Raw genomic sequence first — 18,259 nt, 5'->3', positions numbered from 1 at the left:
CCTGAATGTCCACCATTTGTAAAGCACTGTGCACTCTATGTCTGTGCTTTGGTTTGCCCCAAAGCACTAATGTACTGACTCTGAGCGAGTGTGTTTTTATGAATGATTAAATTATATGTTAAAACTGCAATCTTCTAGTGCTCAAAGCCATATTTTTTAAGTGATCAGGGTTTTTCTCCAGGCCAGTGAAGTAATTGAATGGGAGTTTTGTTTAAAAATGTTTTCTATGTGCGGTATAAATGAAGGATCTATGCAATATGAGTTATATTTACCACTGAGATGAAAAAAAGGCAAAGGGGATCTCTTTCTCTCACTCACACATATGTGCACACACACCCCACACACTCATGCACACTTATGCCTCCCCACACACACACACACACACACACACACACACAGGGCAGCTGTCCTATTCCTCCCCATCTGTGAGGTCTAGGGTTCATCTCCTAAATGTTGTCAAAATGGTATTCTGTAACAGTTGCCCAGAAATGGGTCATGAAAGTTTACATAAAAAAATTGCCTACCAACTATAATATATATCTTTACATTATGCAAATAAAATGTTTTCCTTGAACGATTTCCTCTGTTTTTGTTTATGTATTATTCTTGAGAAGTATATGGTGGGTCTCAACATATCAGTAATTATGGCTCACAATCCCTGAGAAAGACCACCTTGACAAAATTGTCCTGTCCGTCAGTGAGATTGTGGGTGGTGGGCGCGGTAAACAGAGAGGGGACAGCCATTTCGGTTAACAGCGACTGACAAGGTGTTGTAGATAGAAAGTAGGAAGAGCAAATCAACTCGGGAGACAGTGCGTGCGCTTCGAGACGGGTAGCATCACCGGGGATTGCGTGAAGGTCGATTCTTGTTGCTCTTTCTTCACTTGCTGTGGTTGTTGTGAGTGAAAGAGGAAAACAAATCAGGTTCAAGACTTAGGCGGATGTGGAGCTCATGTGAGAAATAGAAAAAATACAAAAGAACCAAGACTTCACAGAGGGGGCCACATTGTTCCACGGCGCTGACTTACCAAGTGCCCTCGCCAACTCAACCAACGGAGGAAAAAAAGGTAATTTGACAAGTTGTATGCATTTTCACTAATTGTAGCTTCTGAGTGTATTTTTGCCCTATACAGCGACAAAGGCTTCATAAATGATGTCCTTCAAGAGGTTTTTGGAGATGGGTGGTGCGCCTCTGTGAAGAAGGATCGTTTGTCTTACCTTGGGTCGTATGAATCTCTGAACACAGACGCCTAAAACGTCGACATCTGTTCTCAAACTTACGGCACATTTAAATTTGTATTGGCTGATAAGAAGTCTTATGAAAGTTTGTGTGTGTGTGTGTAATTCTCGTTCTATTCTCAAACGAAGTTTATGTTTCTTTCGGATAAATGGTTGTTCTGCGTGCCCTCAATCAATACCATTTTACTGGGACTAATTGCACCATAACGCATAAACTCCGTTCCAACTCTACAGTGTACATGATGGCTAGTGAGCATCTTCGAATAATATGGTGAAAGTGTGAGGGGCGTAGGCTAAATAGTATTGTTTATTTGTAGAGTAACGAGCACTTGAGCTGTTGGGAGGGTGTGTCCCCATGTATTATGAAGGTACTCATTAAGCAGTGCTGGCGTGATGAGCCACGCATAACAAAAATGAAAGACGATGAAATATGTTAATATCACAAATGGCTGAGAAAAAAGAATGGTAAATGTAACTAGTAGTCAGAATATTATATATCCTGGCTTCTCGACTTTGCATAAGACTAGTGAAGCAATGACACAGAACCATAGTATCTATGGCGGGTAAAAAGGCAGATTTGTCACTTGGCATGGTCGTCGCCATGAGGACAGCCCTGCGCTCGTGCACGGCAGTAGACATGCAGAGTAAATCCACAGGTAGTCGACACGGTAGTCAGACGGCACACTGTGATTTGAGTAAAGCGTTGCGCTTGTGTGTGGCTGTATTATATAGTTACAGTTCTGTAATAATGGGAAACAGACATCGACGTAGGATAATCCTTAACGCGCAACAGGTCCTTGTTTCATGCATTTGAAAACCTGGATATTGTTTGTTTGCATGGTGTAGGTTTCGTACAATTTCAACGTCAGTATTAAATGATGTTCAGTTGATTCTGTTGCACTCATCAACGTGCCATTTCCTCTCCATAATCTTTCATTGTCCTTTTAATTGGACAGTGTTTACTCCCGCCCTATAAGATGTGCGCGCAGACCCGCCGCCGGCATTTTGGTACTTCCAATAGTAATCACCTGACGGAGACAGTTGCCATAGCGATATCTGGGCACCACGGGAGGGGACACGTCTGCCAGACCGCGCTCCGCTGAAAGCTTTGTTGTCATGGATACTTACTCTCATTGTACGGTGACAAGATGCAAGAATGGAGGCCACAGACCCCTCCACTGCCCCAATTAGGCGTTAAAACCCATATACTCCACTCGTTCATGTTTATGCTGTTCATTCATATATTTCCTAAGTGAGCATAAATCACTCCATCAATGAGGCTGGGGTTTTTGCTCCATGTATGTAATGAACAGTGTGACCAGACTCCTGAAAGCCTGATTAATGTTCCTGGCACATACTGAGCCCAATATCCTGTTCTATTCTAGCCAATTAAAAGCCCAATGTTGCAAGAAGATTGGTGCCTGGCGATGATTAAAAAAATCAGGCTGAACTCCACCCACGTACAGTGGGCAGATTTATAACGACAAGTGTCATAAGTCTGAGCGCTGTGAAGCCTCGTAGCAATATTGACACACTTGGCAGCGTTTTAGTGTGTGCAGACAGAGTGTGAGTTTGTTTCTCTCCTCACTGTGCCTACAGTCCAGTCCTCTGATGAATTATGAATGAGCGGTGAAGGTGAGAATCACAGACCAGCCTGTCTGGGAGGAGTTTTTTTTTTTATCCCCCTGTTTTGGTGTGTCTTTCTGAGTGAAGCCTCAGGATGAGGAAGTGTCCCTGGTATCTAGGAGACAGGACAGTTAATGAAAAACAGCTAATAATCCAACATGCACAACAGCTCTCTCTCTCTCTCTCTCTCTCTCTCACACACACACACACACACACACACACACACACACACACACACACACACAAAGTTGCATGCAAACACAAACACAGGCACACATATGCATATTCACACATTCATGCACTCAAACAAAGACATGTACACACAGACATACACAAATAAATACATGCACATAAATCACGTAAACAGACACATCCCATGCACACACACACAAACACATTCTAATAGCAAACATTACCATCTTCCATGGCTGGTCACTCATCTATGACAATCAGGAGGGTGAATTGCTCTCTTTATAGGGGTTTATTTGTCACACCAAAGTGACTACAACAGTGAAAGACAGAGATAGAGAGACACCCTGTCCCACTTCTACCCTTGCAGTAATGTGTGTCAATCCATACACCAAATACAATCCCATGAGCCTTTGCATGTGTGGAGCCAAGCCCAGGGAGATCACCTCATATATATTCTCATGAGAGCATACGAGCAGCTCTACGAATGAGGGCACATCCGTGTTTGTATCGCTGCAGGTACGATTACACATTTATTTGGATGTTTGTTAACCTGGCCCCACCGACCTGGCCCTCTTTCAGGGAGATCTAGTCTGGAACATTCCTAACCGTTTCCCTCAGACAAGAAAAATGTTTGGCCAATCAGTGATGAGGGGCAGACAAAAACAAAACATATTGTGATAAACAGAAGCAGCAATCGAGAGTCACAAGACTATTCACTTTGTGAATGAGTTTGGATTTTTCCAGGCTAGATGTTTGTGCTTCCCACAGACACACATACATCCATTACCTTTTGCATATTTGTCATTTGATATCACTTTTTGCAGTGTATGAAGTGAATCCAGTGTTGTAGTTAAATTCTGTCAAAGTTTGTGCTCCGAATCATAGCTCTCTCCTGTTATTATTGTTCAGATTTTAGAAATACATAGTTTGCAGATGTACTTTGAGGAGCATTTTGGGTATACTCTAAGTATACTCTTTTGATCCTGTGAGGGAAATTTGGTCTCTGCATTTATCCCAACCTGTGAATTAGTGAAACACACACAGCACACAGTGAACACACAGTGAGGTGAAGCACACACTAATCCCGGCGCAGTGAGCTGCCTGCAACAACAGCGGCTCTCGGAGAGCAGTGAGGGGTTAGGTGCCTTGCTCAAGGGCACTTCAGCCGTTCCTACTGGTCGGGGTTCGAACCGGCAACCCTCCGGTTACAAGTCGAAGCCCTAACCAGTAGGCCACAGCTGCCCCCTCACTGCTGTGTAACTCCTGTTCAGTATAAACTCACTCATGGAACATGGCACTCTCAGACCATGAGCTTGTGCTTTAATATTTATATAACATGACAGGATGTGGAGATCCCACAACCACCCCCACCACCCCCCATGCTGTCAGCTCATGGTGTTTTCAAGGAGAAACGTTCCTCCCCAAATGAGCATCATCTCGTACATATGTGCAGGGGACACTGACAGCTGTTGCTGTTATTCTGAGTTTGACTAAATGTCAGCTCCATGTTTTCATCATGCTGATTTGTGTCCTTCATGAATACCGGTAATGAGCGTGTGTGTTTTAGCGGTCACTAAAACCGCCCCTCCTTCCTTTTCTCCTCTCCAGCTTCTTCCTGGCTGTGCCGTGGCCTGGCTGGCTGGCTAGCAGCTTAATTCTTTGACCTAACAATGCTGTAAGGAGAACCTAGTGCTTATCACAAACATATTAATTGGGACTCTTATTTTCGGTAAACATTTAATGCGCTGAAATCCTTTTAGTTGTGCGACAAATGTATTAATATATTCATATACAGACTTTATACTATTGTGTACTATGTTGTTGTTCTGTGGTTGTCTTGAAATTATGCGCAATAAATGCACAGCTTTTATTGCACACAGACTACTTTCCCATTCATTTCTAAAGCTTGTTCTTCATGCAAAAAATGCATCCCACTCTCGCCTGTCTTAACAATTCATTTCACCCGGTCTCTGCAGAAAGCTTTTAGCAGTGACCAGAGATAATGACTCCCGCACAGATAAACTGCCAGGGCTTTGCCTGTAGTGAAACATGTCAATTTGGCAGAGAAACAAACAACACACTTAAAGAACACCCTAATGATGTCATCCTAAAGGTACAGGTTCAAAACGCTATCTCCAAAGTGATGTGTGTGTCTTGAAAATTGTGGTTGCAATTTCTCAAATTTAGTTGCTCTTAGGGCCCAAGTTCGGCGGCGATAGGTAGCGGGAATCTACGTCAAGGCAGGGATTCTGATGGGCGAGACCTCTCCAACGAGGTGAAATTGAATAAACCAATCACATGCAACCATAGTTCAATTCTGGTCTATCTATCTATCTTTTATTAATTAACTTTGGCCTGACTCTGCCCACTTGGTGTCTGACTTCGCTCTGGCCATTGAGCGCATCGGTTGGCAAAATATGCTGTCAAACTTGCATCCTTAGACTGTATGAGCCAATGTTGTGCTGATCACCAAAAATGTGATTAGGACTAGGGGTATAGCAGCTTTAACTTTGTGAAATTATACAGGAATTAGGGATGGAGTCTGATGTTTAATCATACAGGAACTTCAGTCCTATGAGAGACATGGAGCAGGTGTGTGGTGGCACCCAGTGGGGTTGGCCATTATGTTTGATGATAGCAAAGGAGCTACAGCTTTGTTGAAGTCCATGTGATTCAACCCTAGGAGTGTAAACTTCCTCATACACAAACAAAACAAAACACACTGTCCCGCTGGTACAGTGGGAGGATTTCTCTCACACTCTCAGTCCCTCCCTGTCTTCTCCTCCTCCACCTCCTCCTCCACCTCCTCCGTCAGGCAGGGGCGGTGTACATGCATTATCCCAGCCCGTGCCGAGCCGAGCCAGTAACAAGATGAGGAAGGAGACGGAGGGACAGCATGACAGGGACACAGATGCTGCTGCTGAAGACTATGTGGGCATGTCGCCGTGCCAACAACATTGAGCCAAGCCCACTGACAACACACACACATGCACACACACACACACACACACACACACACACACACACACACACACACACAGACATCAAACACACACACATAAAACACCTGGCACCTGGCCATCTGCTCTGATGGTGTTTGTGTTGCGCCCTCAGGGACTGACTGGTGGAGGGGAACCGGGTGGGGTGGGCAGTTCAGGTCATCCATGATGCCATTTAGCCTCTGCTCTGGCTGCCTGTCGCACTGAATGACTGACTGGCTGCTTTCCAAACTCCATTACAGCAGTGCCAAGGGGATACAACTTCCCAGAAGTGCCCCCTGGCAAGGTAATCAAGCAGAGAGCCTAAAGCCCCACACTTCCTGATTCTCTCTCTCAATCTCTTTCTTTTTCTCTCTCTCTATCATTCTCTCTATCACTCCCTCAGCTCCAGTTTCCCAAGAATGGCTACGCTGTGGACACTTATCTCAGAAATTGAGTGGAAGTTCATTTAGGGTAATTTCCCAGTGTTCTCCTTTATCCAAAGTTATTACCCTTTCTCTGAGTTGTAGGACTACAATGTGCTACATTGAACCGGTGGCTTTGTCTGGATGGGAGATTTATTTTTTCCCAGAATAAGCTCTAGATAGATAGATAATGATAGATAGCTGTAGTAGATAGAAAGTTATGGATCTATACAGACATACAATAGATAGATAGATAGATAGAAAGATAGATAGATGGATAGATAGATCAATAAATAGTTAGATAGTTAGTCAGGCAGACAGAAAATACAGACAGACACACAGACAGACAGAAATTGAACAGTTGGTTGTAGCTACAGACAGACAGAAATGGAACAGTTGGTTGTAGACAGAAATGGAACAGTTGGTTGTAGCTACAGACAGACAGAAATGGAACAGTTGGTTGTAGCTACAGACAGACAGAAATGGAACAGTTGGTTGTAGACAGAAATGGAACAGTTGGTTGTAGCTACAGACAGACAGAAATGGAACAGTTGGTTGTAGCTATAGACAGACAGAAATGGAACAGTTGGTTGTAGCTACAGACAGACACAGAAATGGAACAGTTGGTTGTAGCTACAGACAGACACAGAAATGGAACAGTTGGTTGGCTAGCTCTAGCTCTGTGGCAGTGACCCTTTGGGAGCTGGTCCTGAAGGACGGTGCTGGAGAGAGTGGGAGGGGTCTAGAGAAATGAGGACGACCCAGTTTAGAGCTGTGGCGAGGACTGGGACAGAGACACAGTGTGTGTGTGTGTGTGTGAGAGAGAGAGAGAGAGAGCAGGAATGATCATGAACACACATGCTCTCTCTTTCTCTCTCTCTCTCACACACACACACACACATTGTGTCCTTTAGCAACCTACTAACTCTTCTTTTCCCTTTCTGTCAGTGTAAGATTTCCTTGTGTGAGTATTTATTTGAACTAAGAGTGTATTTATTTCAACAAAGAGAGTATTTATTTGAACTAAGAGTGTATTTATTTCAACAAAGAGAGTATTTATTTGAACTAAGAGTGTATTTATTTCAACTAAGAGAGTATTTATTTGAACTAAGAGTGTATTTATTTCAACAAAGAGAGTATTTATTTGAACTAAGAGTGTATTTATTTCAACAAAGAGAGTATTTATTTGAACTAAGAGTGTATTTATTTCAACTAAGAGAGTATTTATTTGAACTAAGAGTGTATTTATTTCAACAAAGAGAGTATTTATTTGAACTAAGAGTGTATTTATTTCAACAAAGAGAGTATTTATTTGAACTAAGAGTGTATTTATTTCAACTAAGAGAGTATTTATTTGAAAACCTCTGAAAATCTCTCCCCAATCAGTCCTGCACTAAGCTAGTCTGGCTATCACCAGACCAAGCTCAATCTTTTAAGATTTAAGATTAGTCTGGGGAGTCTGCTCTGTATTTTTTACTGCACAAGAGGCATGATCAACGGGCAGTTCAAATGACTCTGTACACAATTTGATAGTCCTTCAACCAATCAGACCAACGACCCGGGTGTGCCAGGTGGATAAGCCAGTTTGTGATTGGTCCCCGCAAAATTGTAATGGAAGCAGGAGCGAAAGATGTACAGGTTTCCAGCCTGAGCTGCAGGGCGAAATAAAATCACCGGCAGATGGGGCTAGGTTTACCTAGCACTAAGCCAGATGTGCTAGGTTATTCCTTTGCATTCCTTTTGTCTGTCATATTTTCTTTCTTTAGTTGTTTTCTTTTGCTCTCTCTCTCTCTCTCTCTCTCTCTCTCTCTGTGTGTGTGTGTGTGATCAGCATGAACTCAAAAGATGCTCATCCACTTGATTGAATAAACCAATTATATCAGGTCTGAAAAGGCAAGAGAATCACTATGGCAGATTGAAACAAAATAAAGATACAATTGTCATATATAATCTGAAGGCACAACTACAGTACTTATAGTCATAATAGTATTTGTGTTTGTAAAGTGTAACATCTGAAGCAGCACTCCAGACATTTTAGATGCCACCACCCTGAACAAACTGTGTTAGCTCTATATGTTCTGTCCTCCTCCAGACTGAGGCATTCTCTTATCAAGCTCTCTTGGCCAGACTCAGGTGCCCTCTTGGTGGGTGTTTCCTGGTCAGTGAGCATCACTGACACTGCTTCTGTTGGTGGCTTTTCACTTGACACATGGTTTCATCGCTCTCTCTAAAGGCATCCGTCGTCAGCCCTGTGCATTGATATGGACTAGATTGGGTCATTGCATCACAGTTGCTCAAACAGACATCCATGGGTGTGGTGGGAACGCCACCTGTTACTGATTGGCTGTGTTTGTTACATGTTGTTTATCCAACCAGGGCTATGGACCCTTTCAACAAGGTAAACACAAACAATTCTTGAACATTCTATTTGGGCCCCAATCTACTTCCTCTGCATTAAGATAACATATGGAATGTTAAAAAGGAAGTCTTGTGGGGCCAACTATGATGCTGATAATAGAACTCTCTTGAAAGGGTCCATATAAAACAGAGGGGTTTTCCCCCCTTTTTTTTCATTGCCCACACAAAATTGAGCGCTAGTGGATTGTGAGGATATTTACTGAACTTGCTATTGCTGTAAGTTCTATTTGAGAATGCGCTTCCTGATCGATGACAGGTGCTGTTGGGGCTGTTGTCTTTTTGCTTGACACATGGTAGCATCACCTCCCTCCTTAACTCCCTGCCCTGAATGGGTAGGCACTGCCAAGGGTAAGCCTGTGCCACCTAACAGACTCTTTTTGGAGGCCTGCAGATTGACAAGTGTTTCTCTCCAGGCACTGACAGGATGAAGTCAAGCCTATTGATGGAGATTAAGTTACTTTTTGCACATCGCCTGTGGCTTCTTGTCAGACCAATGCTATTGTCATTTATGCTTGAACAACAAGGTGAGAGACGACGTGTGTGAGGTTGTGTGTTGGTCTGCACATTGTATTTGGAGGAACAGTGGGAGCGTTGCTACTGTAAGTGGTTTGGATTCTAGACCCGCAACCTGCCCCTTTACTTTAAATAAGTTTGTTTAGATAGAGAAGTGACTAAATGCTGTCATACACATACACAGAGAGAGAGAGACACGCACACACACACACAGAGAGACAGAGAGAGAGAGAGAGAGACAAAAAATCATGATTATTGATTTAACAAAACCTTTAAATTTACCATATAAAACAAGCAAACATGAATGTCTTAATATTTATCCATGTATTATACCAATATGTCAGTAACCTCAGAGAATGATCCTTCAGAAACAGTTGTGACTACTATACATGTACAATCTAATTAAACCAACAAAACCAACATTGTGGCATGTTCAGTGGAAATCCATTATCTCACTTGTTTGTTTTTTTTTTTATTTTGGAAGGCTGCAAATTGGTCCATGACTCAGAAAGTCATTATCAGTCCCTGAGTCATGTTCAGTGATTCTAGCCATCATTCCATTGCAAACAGGGGGTCTGCTCCATGCCTCCCCGTGTTGGAGTGAGGGTGTACTTATCCACACACTAATGGAAGCCATTGTTAAAAGATTACTGTAGCCTACTCCCCTGCTGATGGATATCAGTCTCTCTCTCTCTCTCTCTCTCTCCGTTGATCTGTTTAGACTTTTGTGATAAAATATCTGCATCTGTAGTTGTCGACAGTCAAAGGGTCATTTACTGTAACAGTCATGCATCACTTTCTTGTGGGAGGACTGTGGTTGCAATCAGAACCCTGACATACAGTCACATGCTTGGCTATAGGGAATGGTCATAAGATCACCACACACAATTATGCCTGTTCTTATTTTGTTTTGTCTGAATTATCTGATACGGCTTCATTTGGGACGTGATTATGGGGTGTGTTTCAACCGATACAGTGTGTGTGTGTGTGTGGGCGGGGGAGGGGGGTGCCTACCTAATCAATCAGAGCAACAAAACAGCCTGTGAATCCTGTAGAAAAAACATCAACCCATCCTTCTTCTGCCTTAACACTGTTTTCTGGTTGTTTTTTTTAAGTTATAGCGCTGTTAATATATCTTGTTCATACCACTCTGGTTCAGGCATAGTTGTTCCACAACTTTTGTGGACGGTGTTCAGTTCGGGCTGGTTACCAGGCTAAATTTGAGCACTTATTTTTATTTCGATTATTCATAATTCATATCTGAATCATGGCTTGATAGTTCACATACTTCAGTAATGAAAAACTTTGTCTGTGTGTATGTGTTGATTTGCAAGTTTTGTGTATGTGCGTCTATCATTATTCACACGTGTGTTGTTTGGGGGGTGATTTTATGCATTTGGTATGTGTGTGAGTGTTTTTTGTGCTCATGGATTCTGTACAGTGAAGTTAACAAAAACATTCAGTTTGTGTCAACATGGCCACTGCATACATGGAAGTCGGCCAAGCCTCTACCAGCTCCGGTATAATGTAGCATACTGTAGTGTAGTAGTAGAGTAGAAGGCTAGAGCCTTTCAAGGGCATAACCAGAATACAGGCTTCCAAGGACACTACCAGGCTACAGCCTTCCAAGGGCATAACCAGAATAGAGGCTTCCAAGGACACTACCAGGCTGTACCAGGCCTTTCCCTTGGTGGTCGTACAGCTCACTGCAGACAGAGGATTTTCAGGTCAAATAAAAGTCATCCTGTGAAGCTAGGGAAGCCCACTGATAGTATCCAAATACTGCATCATATCATATGTTGGCACAGAAAGGCATGGGTGTATGCACAGAAAGAGTTTGTGTTTGTTTGTGTTGTATGTCATATATTTTTCTGATTGAAGTGGTACGCGTGTACCCTACTGACACTGATCTCTCTCTCTCCCTCATTCTTTCTCTCTCTCTTTCTGCAGTTGCCATGGAAACTGTTCTGCTCTTCGTCTTTTCGTTCCTGGTCTCTGTAGCTGGTAAGTCACCCCCTTCCCCAACACATACACACACAAACACACCCACATTAAAACTCAAACAAACACATACTACACACAGACTCTCTCTCTCTGTCACATGCTCACACATACACACAACTCAAACTCTCACACACACAAGCTCTCTTACTCACACACACTCACACTTTAAACAAACAAACAAAACACATACCACACACAAACACATATTATCTCTCCCTCTCTCTGTCACTCACTCACTCACTCACACACACACACACATACACACACATTCAGGCCCCCCACTGTCCCTGTTGGGACCGTGTTCAGACAGGCAGTGGAGGGGAGAGGCTTGGTGGCAGCCTCCAGCTTCCAGAAGAGCCGTGGAGAGGAGAGGAGATTGCTTTTGATGTGAGACACACCAGCCCTTGTGTACTGTGTACTGTGAATATAAATCCTGTGTGCATGAGTGGTCTGGGTATGGGACTGGGCCCCAGCGAACAGAACACAGCTTTAGCCAAGTAGATATGGTTATGGTATTTAGCAGACACTTTTGTCCAAAGTGACATACAAATAACAACAATACAATAGTTACATTTAACAGTAAGCAATTTAAAAAAGTTGATAAGACTACACCAAGGAGAACAACAATGTCAATTCAATCAATAGCCTAGTAAAATAAATAAATACTATAATATACAAACCATAACTCATAAGAAATGCTTAATAAACTAAGCGCATGTTGAACAGATATGCCTTTAGACCCCTCTTGAAAGACCCAAAACTATCACAGGAATGGAGAACACTGGGCAATTCATTCCACCAACAAGGAACCACTGAAGAAAAGAGTCTTGAATTTGATCTAGCATTTATGGCTGGACGACACAACACGCTATACATCTTGATCATTAAATTAAGAGAGCAGGGAGCAGATCCAGTCAGTGTCCTATAGACCCTTTCAACAGCAAAAACAAAAACAATGCTTGAACGTTCTATTTGGGCCCCAATCTACTTCCTCTGCATTAAGATAACATATGGAATGTTAAAAAGGATGTCTTGTGGGGCCAACTATGATGCTGATAATGGAACCCTCTTGAAAGGGTCCATAGGCCAAAGTGAGAGATTTAAATGTAATTCTGGCCACTATATGGAGCCAGTGGAGAGTAACTAGGAGAGGAGTTAAGTGTGCCCTCTTTTGGCTGACTGAAGACCAGGCGTGCAGACATGAAGACACAAACAGACAGACAAAATGCAAGACAGACTTATTTGAAGTCATTCAACATATTCCATATGTGCTTGTACTTACTTCAATGTCAATTTGACAAAAGACAAGTGGAAACTGAAATAAGACTAAAAAAAAAAACACCTTGCAAGTATTTACTGACATTTAACATGTTTTATCTCTCTTTTTGTTTTCAGTTTTACACACACACTTTCTCTTTTATTGACATTCTTTGCACGTCTCACCCTCTGCGTTGGTGTTTATTCTCCCTCCTCTCTCTCTCTCTATGTCTCTCTCTCGTCTGTTACCCTGAGTGTGGGTTGTGTGCCATAACCTTTTCCTAATCTCAGCCTCATCTTCCATCTCAGTATTCCTCTCTTGTTCTCCAACACCTGTGTTTGTCCATCATCTTTCTCTCTCCTCTGAAACCCCTTGTTCTCTCACTCTCTCTCTCTCTCTCCAGTCCTTTCTTCTCTTCAACCCTCCTCCAAAAGTCCTGTTCTGTCCATCATCTTGATTTCCTCTTCTTCTCCTCTTTTCTGAAACACCTGTTTTTTTTTTGTAGCCATGTCTTTCCTTTTCTCTCGTCTTCTCTCCATCCCTCCATCCTGCTCTCCCTTCTGCATGAACGGCTGGCAGAGTCTTATCAAGTATGAGAGTAGGAGTATCTGTGGGAATTGCTGTCTCTCGGCCTCCCATCACACACACTCTCTCGGCTGGGTTTAGTACACAGACTCAGACTCGAGCAGTCTGAGGAGACTGTGTTTATAAAGAGTGAGCCTCAGTGGCTACAGTATTGATGAGCTCCTGTACTTGACAGAGTAGTGGGATTGGGATGTAAAGAGCCGTTTATGTGGACACGGGAGGTGTAATGTGGGTCAGATATTCAGATAAGTGACCATCTGTCCATATAGTCATAAAGGAGGGTAATTTGACAGGTGTCAGGTGTTGACCGAGAGCATTGAGGGTACTACAGGTGTGGGTCAGATTCAATTCGATTTTGGGTTGGTTCTTTTGTGTGTTTAACTGAAGTTCTGCTCCCCCCCTCTCTCTCAGACTAACTATATCACCTTGCCTTTCTCCTGTGTTTCCTTATTCTCTGTCTGTCTCTCTCTACTGTGCTAAGCTTTGTCAGACCCTAGTGTTCAGGGTAAGTGCCTTCTCTTTGTACCTTATCTCCTTTATGAACCGCCTCCCTCTGAATATATTTCACACACGTCCCAGATGGCAGCAGACACAGGATTTCACAGGGTCTTGTAGGATTTGATTTTTTGTCTTGGAAGTCAATGAAAAACCGCTCTATAGTCAGACAAGATCAATAGCATACCATGTAAATGAACCCACAAGAGATACTACATTGATTTATTCATTTGCTGCTTAAACTAACAGTGTTTAACATTTACTAAAGTCCATAACCTATTCACCTGCTTCCCCTATATGTATTCCGCTCAGATGGCAAGGAGAAAAAGATGGATCCATTTGATTATGGTAAGATATCTTCAAATACCATTTTTAACAGTGCTGACACAGCTTACTCTTCGCACCTGGCATTTTAAATCAGTGTAAGAAGTATTATATACATGCGTGAGCGTATGTGTGTGTATATATATATATATAATATTTGTGTGTGTGTTTTAAGTCTCTATATTGGTTATATTGCTGTTTTTTTTTCTTCATTTGTTGAACCTGTCTCCTGGAATGTTGTAACAAGTAAATGTCCCCGGTATGGGATTAAATAAAGTCTTATCTCATCCTATTTTATCTTAAAATGATGTGCATTGTGTCCGTACTCCAATATTGTGGTTGTAGACTATGAGAGCCTGAGGATTGGCGGTCTGGCGTTTGCAGTCGTGCTCTTTCTTCTGGGGGTTCTTCTTATTCTGAGTAAGATACAATTCATTTATCCACTCTGTGACACCATGACCTTAACACACTGCAGTGCATGTTGGGGGGGGCAGCGGTGGCCTACTGGTTAGGGGTTCAGATTTGTGATCGGAGGGTTGCCGGTTCGAACCCCCACCAGTAGGAACGGCTGAAGTGCCCTTGAGCAAGGCACCTAACCCCTCACTGCTCCACGAGCGCCACTGTAGCAGACATTGTGTGTTCACTTTGTGCTTAGTGTGTTTCACAGATTTACAGATTGGGATAAATGCAGAGACCAAATTTTGCTCACAGGATCAAAAGAGTATATATATATATATACTTTTGCATTACTTTTATTGCATATACAGACTATTACTATTATTACTATTATTGCATATACATATAGAATGTGTGTGTTTAACACACTACAGTGCATATACAAAATTAAGCATATAGAATGTGTGTGTAACATGCAGTGCATATACAGAATTATATAGAATGTGTGTGTAACATGCAGTGCATATACAGAATTAAGCATGTAGAATGTGTGTGTTTAACACACTGCAGTGCATATACATAATTAAGCATATAGAATGTGTGTGTAACATGCAGTGCATATACAGAATTAAGCATATAGAATGTGTGTGTTTAACACACTACAGTGCATATACAGAATTAAGCATATAAAATGTGTGTGTTTAACATAATGCAGTGCATATACAGAATTAAGCATATAGAATGTGTGTGTTTGTGGTTGACCCTAGTGCCCCTCCTCATTTCTCTCTATCTCTTCCTTTCACTTTCTTATTTACTGTGTGTGTGTGTGTGTGTGTGTGTGTGTGTCTGTCGGTCGGTCCCAGGTCGGAGGTGTGACTGCAGCATTAACCAGAAGACCAGGTACACTCAATGGATTTTAAATAGATAACATTAAAGGGCTCACAGTGAAGGGCACCCATTGTATTTTCACATACACACACATACACATATCTCACTTCTCTCTCACACACACACACACACACACATAGACACACGCCTCTTCTAATGCACACTGCTTCTCTCCTGTGGGTTTAAGGGCACCTGGAGATGAGGAGGCGCAGGCTGAGAACCTCATCACCTCCAAGGGTGAGACCCCCAACCAACACCCCCCTGCCTGAATCCTAATCTGAACCCGGTCTGCTGGAAACCTAGTCTGCCTGAATCCTAATCTACCTGAACCTCTAGTTTGTTGGAACCCCTAATCTGATTGAAGCCCTAGTTTGCCTGAACCCCTAATCTGCATGAAGCCCTAGTCTGCCTGAACCCCTAGTCTACCTGGGCCCACACAAGAACTCATCACAGGGCACCAGACTGGAATCTACCAGGGCCCACAGAACAACTCATCACAGGACAGAAGGGCCAGGCTGTTGATGACGTGTTGTTTTGCTAATTCTCCTTATGCATGAGCAGCACTTTAGAACTTCCGCACTATAACAATATAAACTAGCTCATACGTTTCCAGAGGAATGTCAGCTGTGCTGTGGCGGAATCTTCAGCTTTTTGAGGTAGCCTACCACAGGTAGATTAAGTGACAGAACAGGCTAGTTATAGTAAATAGATATAGATACAATATAGTATTTAGTTTAGAGTTAAAACTGTTATATTTGTCTCATAGCAGTAATCAAATGAAAAAACTCATTTGATTTCAGTGTCGCAAAGGGAATGAAGAGCCAGACTGGGGAGGAAGCAGGCTGTTGGTCCTATATGTGCGGGTTAAAATTGACTGAGATTTAGCACACACTGTTATCCAAAGTGACAAAGACTCGCGGCAGCGGGAATCAAACCCGGGCCGAACGTTTGTCAGTCGATGACGTTGGTGCTACTCTGCCGTTTGGTGAGCTATGACAAGGTTGTCTTTCTTTATTCACAGTCCATTTTGTCCGTAGTTGGTCGTCGTCGGAGAGAATATGAAAGCTTAAGGCCCATTCACACCAAGAACGATAACGATAACTATAACTATAGCCATAACGATAAAAGCGTTCACACTGAACAACGATAAACAAAGTATCTCATTGTGTTAATAAATGTAAGGGCTAGAATTCGATGGGTTCTGATTGGCTATTAGCATTTTATCGTTGTGAAAATCGCTCTGAAAGTGATCCCCAACGATATCGTTCTTCATGTCGTTATCGTTATAGTTTATGTGTGAACGTCGTCATTCATATTAACGAGAATGATATTTATTTATAGTTATCGTTATCGTTTTTGGTGTGAATGGGCCTTTATGGTCAAACTGAATTTAGCGAATGACTGACAAATGACGGAGGCAGCAGTGCTCCGCTCACCACGCTGAAATTTAAACGATTTCTTCATCCCCTCGTTCACTTATTTAACCCTTAAAGGTGTAGGTTTTTGAAGTTCCGCAACAATTGAAGGTTCTAAAATTCTATGTTGAATTCAATGAACCCAGATATTCTTTAGAATGTTAATTTCCCAACATTCGTGTGACGGTACTCCTTTAAGGGTTAATGACCACAACACAGCTGACGTTCCGCCGAAAATGTATAAGCTGGCTTATATCTGTTGCAGAAGTTCTTCAGAGTGCTCTGTACATAAAAGCCCAACTGAGTGTCTAGCTCGATCAGGGTCTGAACTGTTAATATTGATCTTCTCCTTGTTTGTATTCACTCACAGCCAAAGAGGCTCCAAAGGCTGAAAACTGAAGTTTTACTGGTGAGACTGAGCTCTTCATCACAGCATCTTTCTGCACCATACGAGACTCATTACTGATATCTGATTATACTGTAATATAATTACAGTATAATCAGACAATTACTGTACATGTAGAAGTTCATGCACAGATATTGTTTTGGTAAAATTACACATGTTCCCTGTTTGAAGGTTGCTTTAAACTGATATCCATTTTCACACACATTTCATGATTATACTGTAATATAATTACAGTATATGGAATTGATCTTGTGCCTTTTCAGTAATTGCCTTGACTGGGGCCAGACACACACACACACAAATGCACATAAAATACACACGCACAAATGGGTGAGCTTATTATCAGGTTACAATTGAGCTTATTATCAGCATACAGTCTGACACAGCCGCCGATCAACAGATAGGCAGAGTCATGACGATGGCAATCAGATGGCATCGAAAGCGTACTGCCAGACAGAGGGAACACACACACACACACACGTGCCACCAGACTGAGTAGGCAGACCCTTCTCTTTTGTTTAGCCATAATTCTCTGTTCATATTAAAATATGATATTAAAATCAGAATATTAGAAAATGCTACCTGCTCTTTGTGCAGTAGGAGAGGTCTGCATGCCTTTTGAGTGTGGTTACATGTGTGGATGACTATAGCACCCGCGTCTGACAACAGGCCTTCCGTTTCTGCCCAACCCCTCAGTCCCGTTGTCTGCTGGACCCGCTAGCCACAGAATCACTGAAGACGATGACAACGCCTATGAAAACATAGTCCTTCACAGAAGAGCAAGAGTGGGAGTGGCTCAGCGGGGGTTGTGTGGGAGGGGGGGGGGGGGGAGTGGGGGTGGGGGGTGGTTCTGGTCCTGGTTGGAAAGGTCAGGGATTAGGGCTCTGTAAAACATTTTGAGACAATATCTATTGTCAATGGCACTAGAAGCTACATAAAATGAATCAAATTGAATAGAGTTGTATTGAATTGAACTGGGAGCGGGTTGTTCTAGGAGGACAGCTGACTCGGAAACAGATCTTCACCAGCTGTGGAGCGGATCCGGTTCTGACATCAGCTGCTCCCTGGGGGAGGTTTTGTACATACTGTAGAACATT

The 18,259-nt window shown here is 42.6% G+C and overlaps 1 protein-coding gene across 2 annotated transcripts; it reads left to right on the top strand.

Annotated features, from left to right (window-relative positions):
- The first annotated feature begins 702 nt into the window (after positions 1-702).
- On the top strand, positions 703-17,972 carry fxyd6 (FXYD domain containing ion transport regulator 6). Of its 2 annotated transcripts, none has more exons than XM_048263864.1 (9): positions 703-1,067; positions 11,342-11,395; positions 13,720-13,743; positions 14,046-14,081; positions 14,403-14,477; positions 15,317-15,353; positions 15,529-15,578; positions 17,127-17,165; positions 17,832-17,972. In XM_048263864.1, the coding sequence occupies exons 2-8, from the start codon at positions 11,347-11,349 to the stop codon at positions 17,153-17,155; spliced, it is 300 nt and encodes a 99-aa protein (XP_048119821.1). In that variant the 5' UTR covers positions 703-1,067; positions 11,342-11,346; the 3' UTR covers positions 17,156-17,165; positions 17,832-17,972. The 2 variants fall into 2 exon arrangements, with proteins under 2 accessions (XP_048119821.1, XP_048119820.1); XM_048263863.1 differs by having other exon boundaries at positions 706-1,067; positions 17,859-17,972.
- Positions 17,973-18,259: the final 287 nt, after the last annotated feature.

The sequence above is a fragment of the Alosa alosa genome, chromosome 15 (genome assembly GCF_017589495.1).
Source record: "Alosa alosa isolate M-15738 ecotype Scorff River chromosome 15, AALO_Geno_1.1, whole genome shotgun sequence".
Taxonomy (NCBI): Eukaryota; Metazoa; Chordata; class Actinopteri; order Clupeiformes; family Clupeidae; genus Alosa; species Alosa alosa.
Note: the sequence above shows the minus strand (reverse complement) of the source record. Positions and strands in the feature narration are given on the sequence as shown.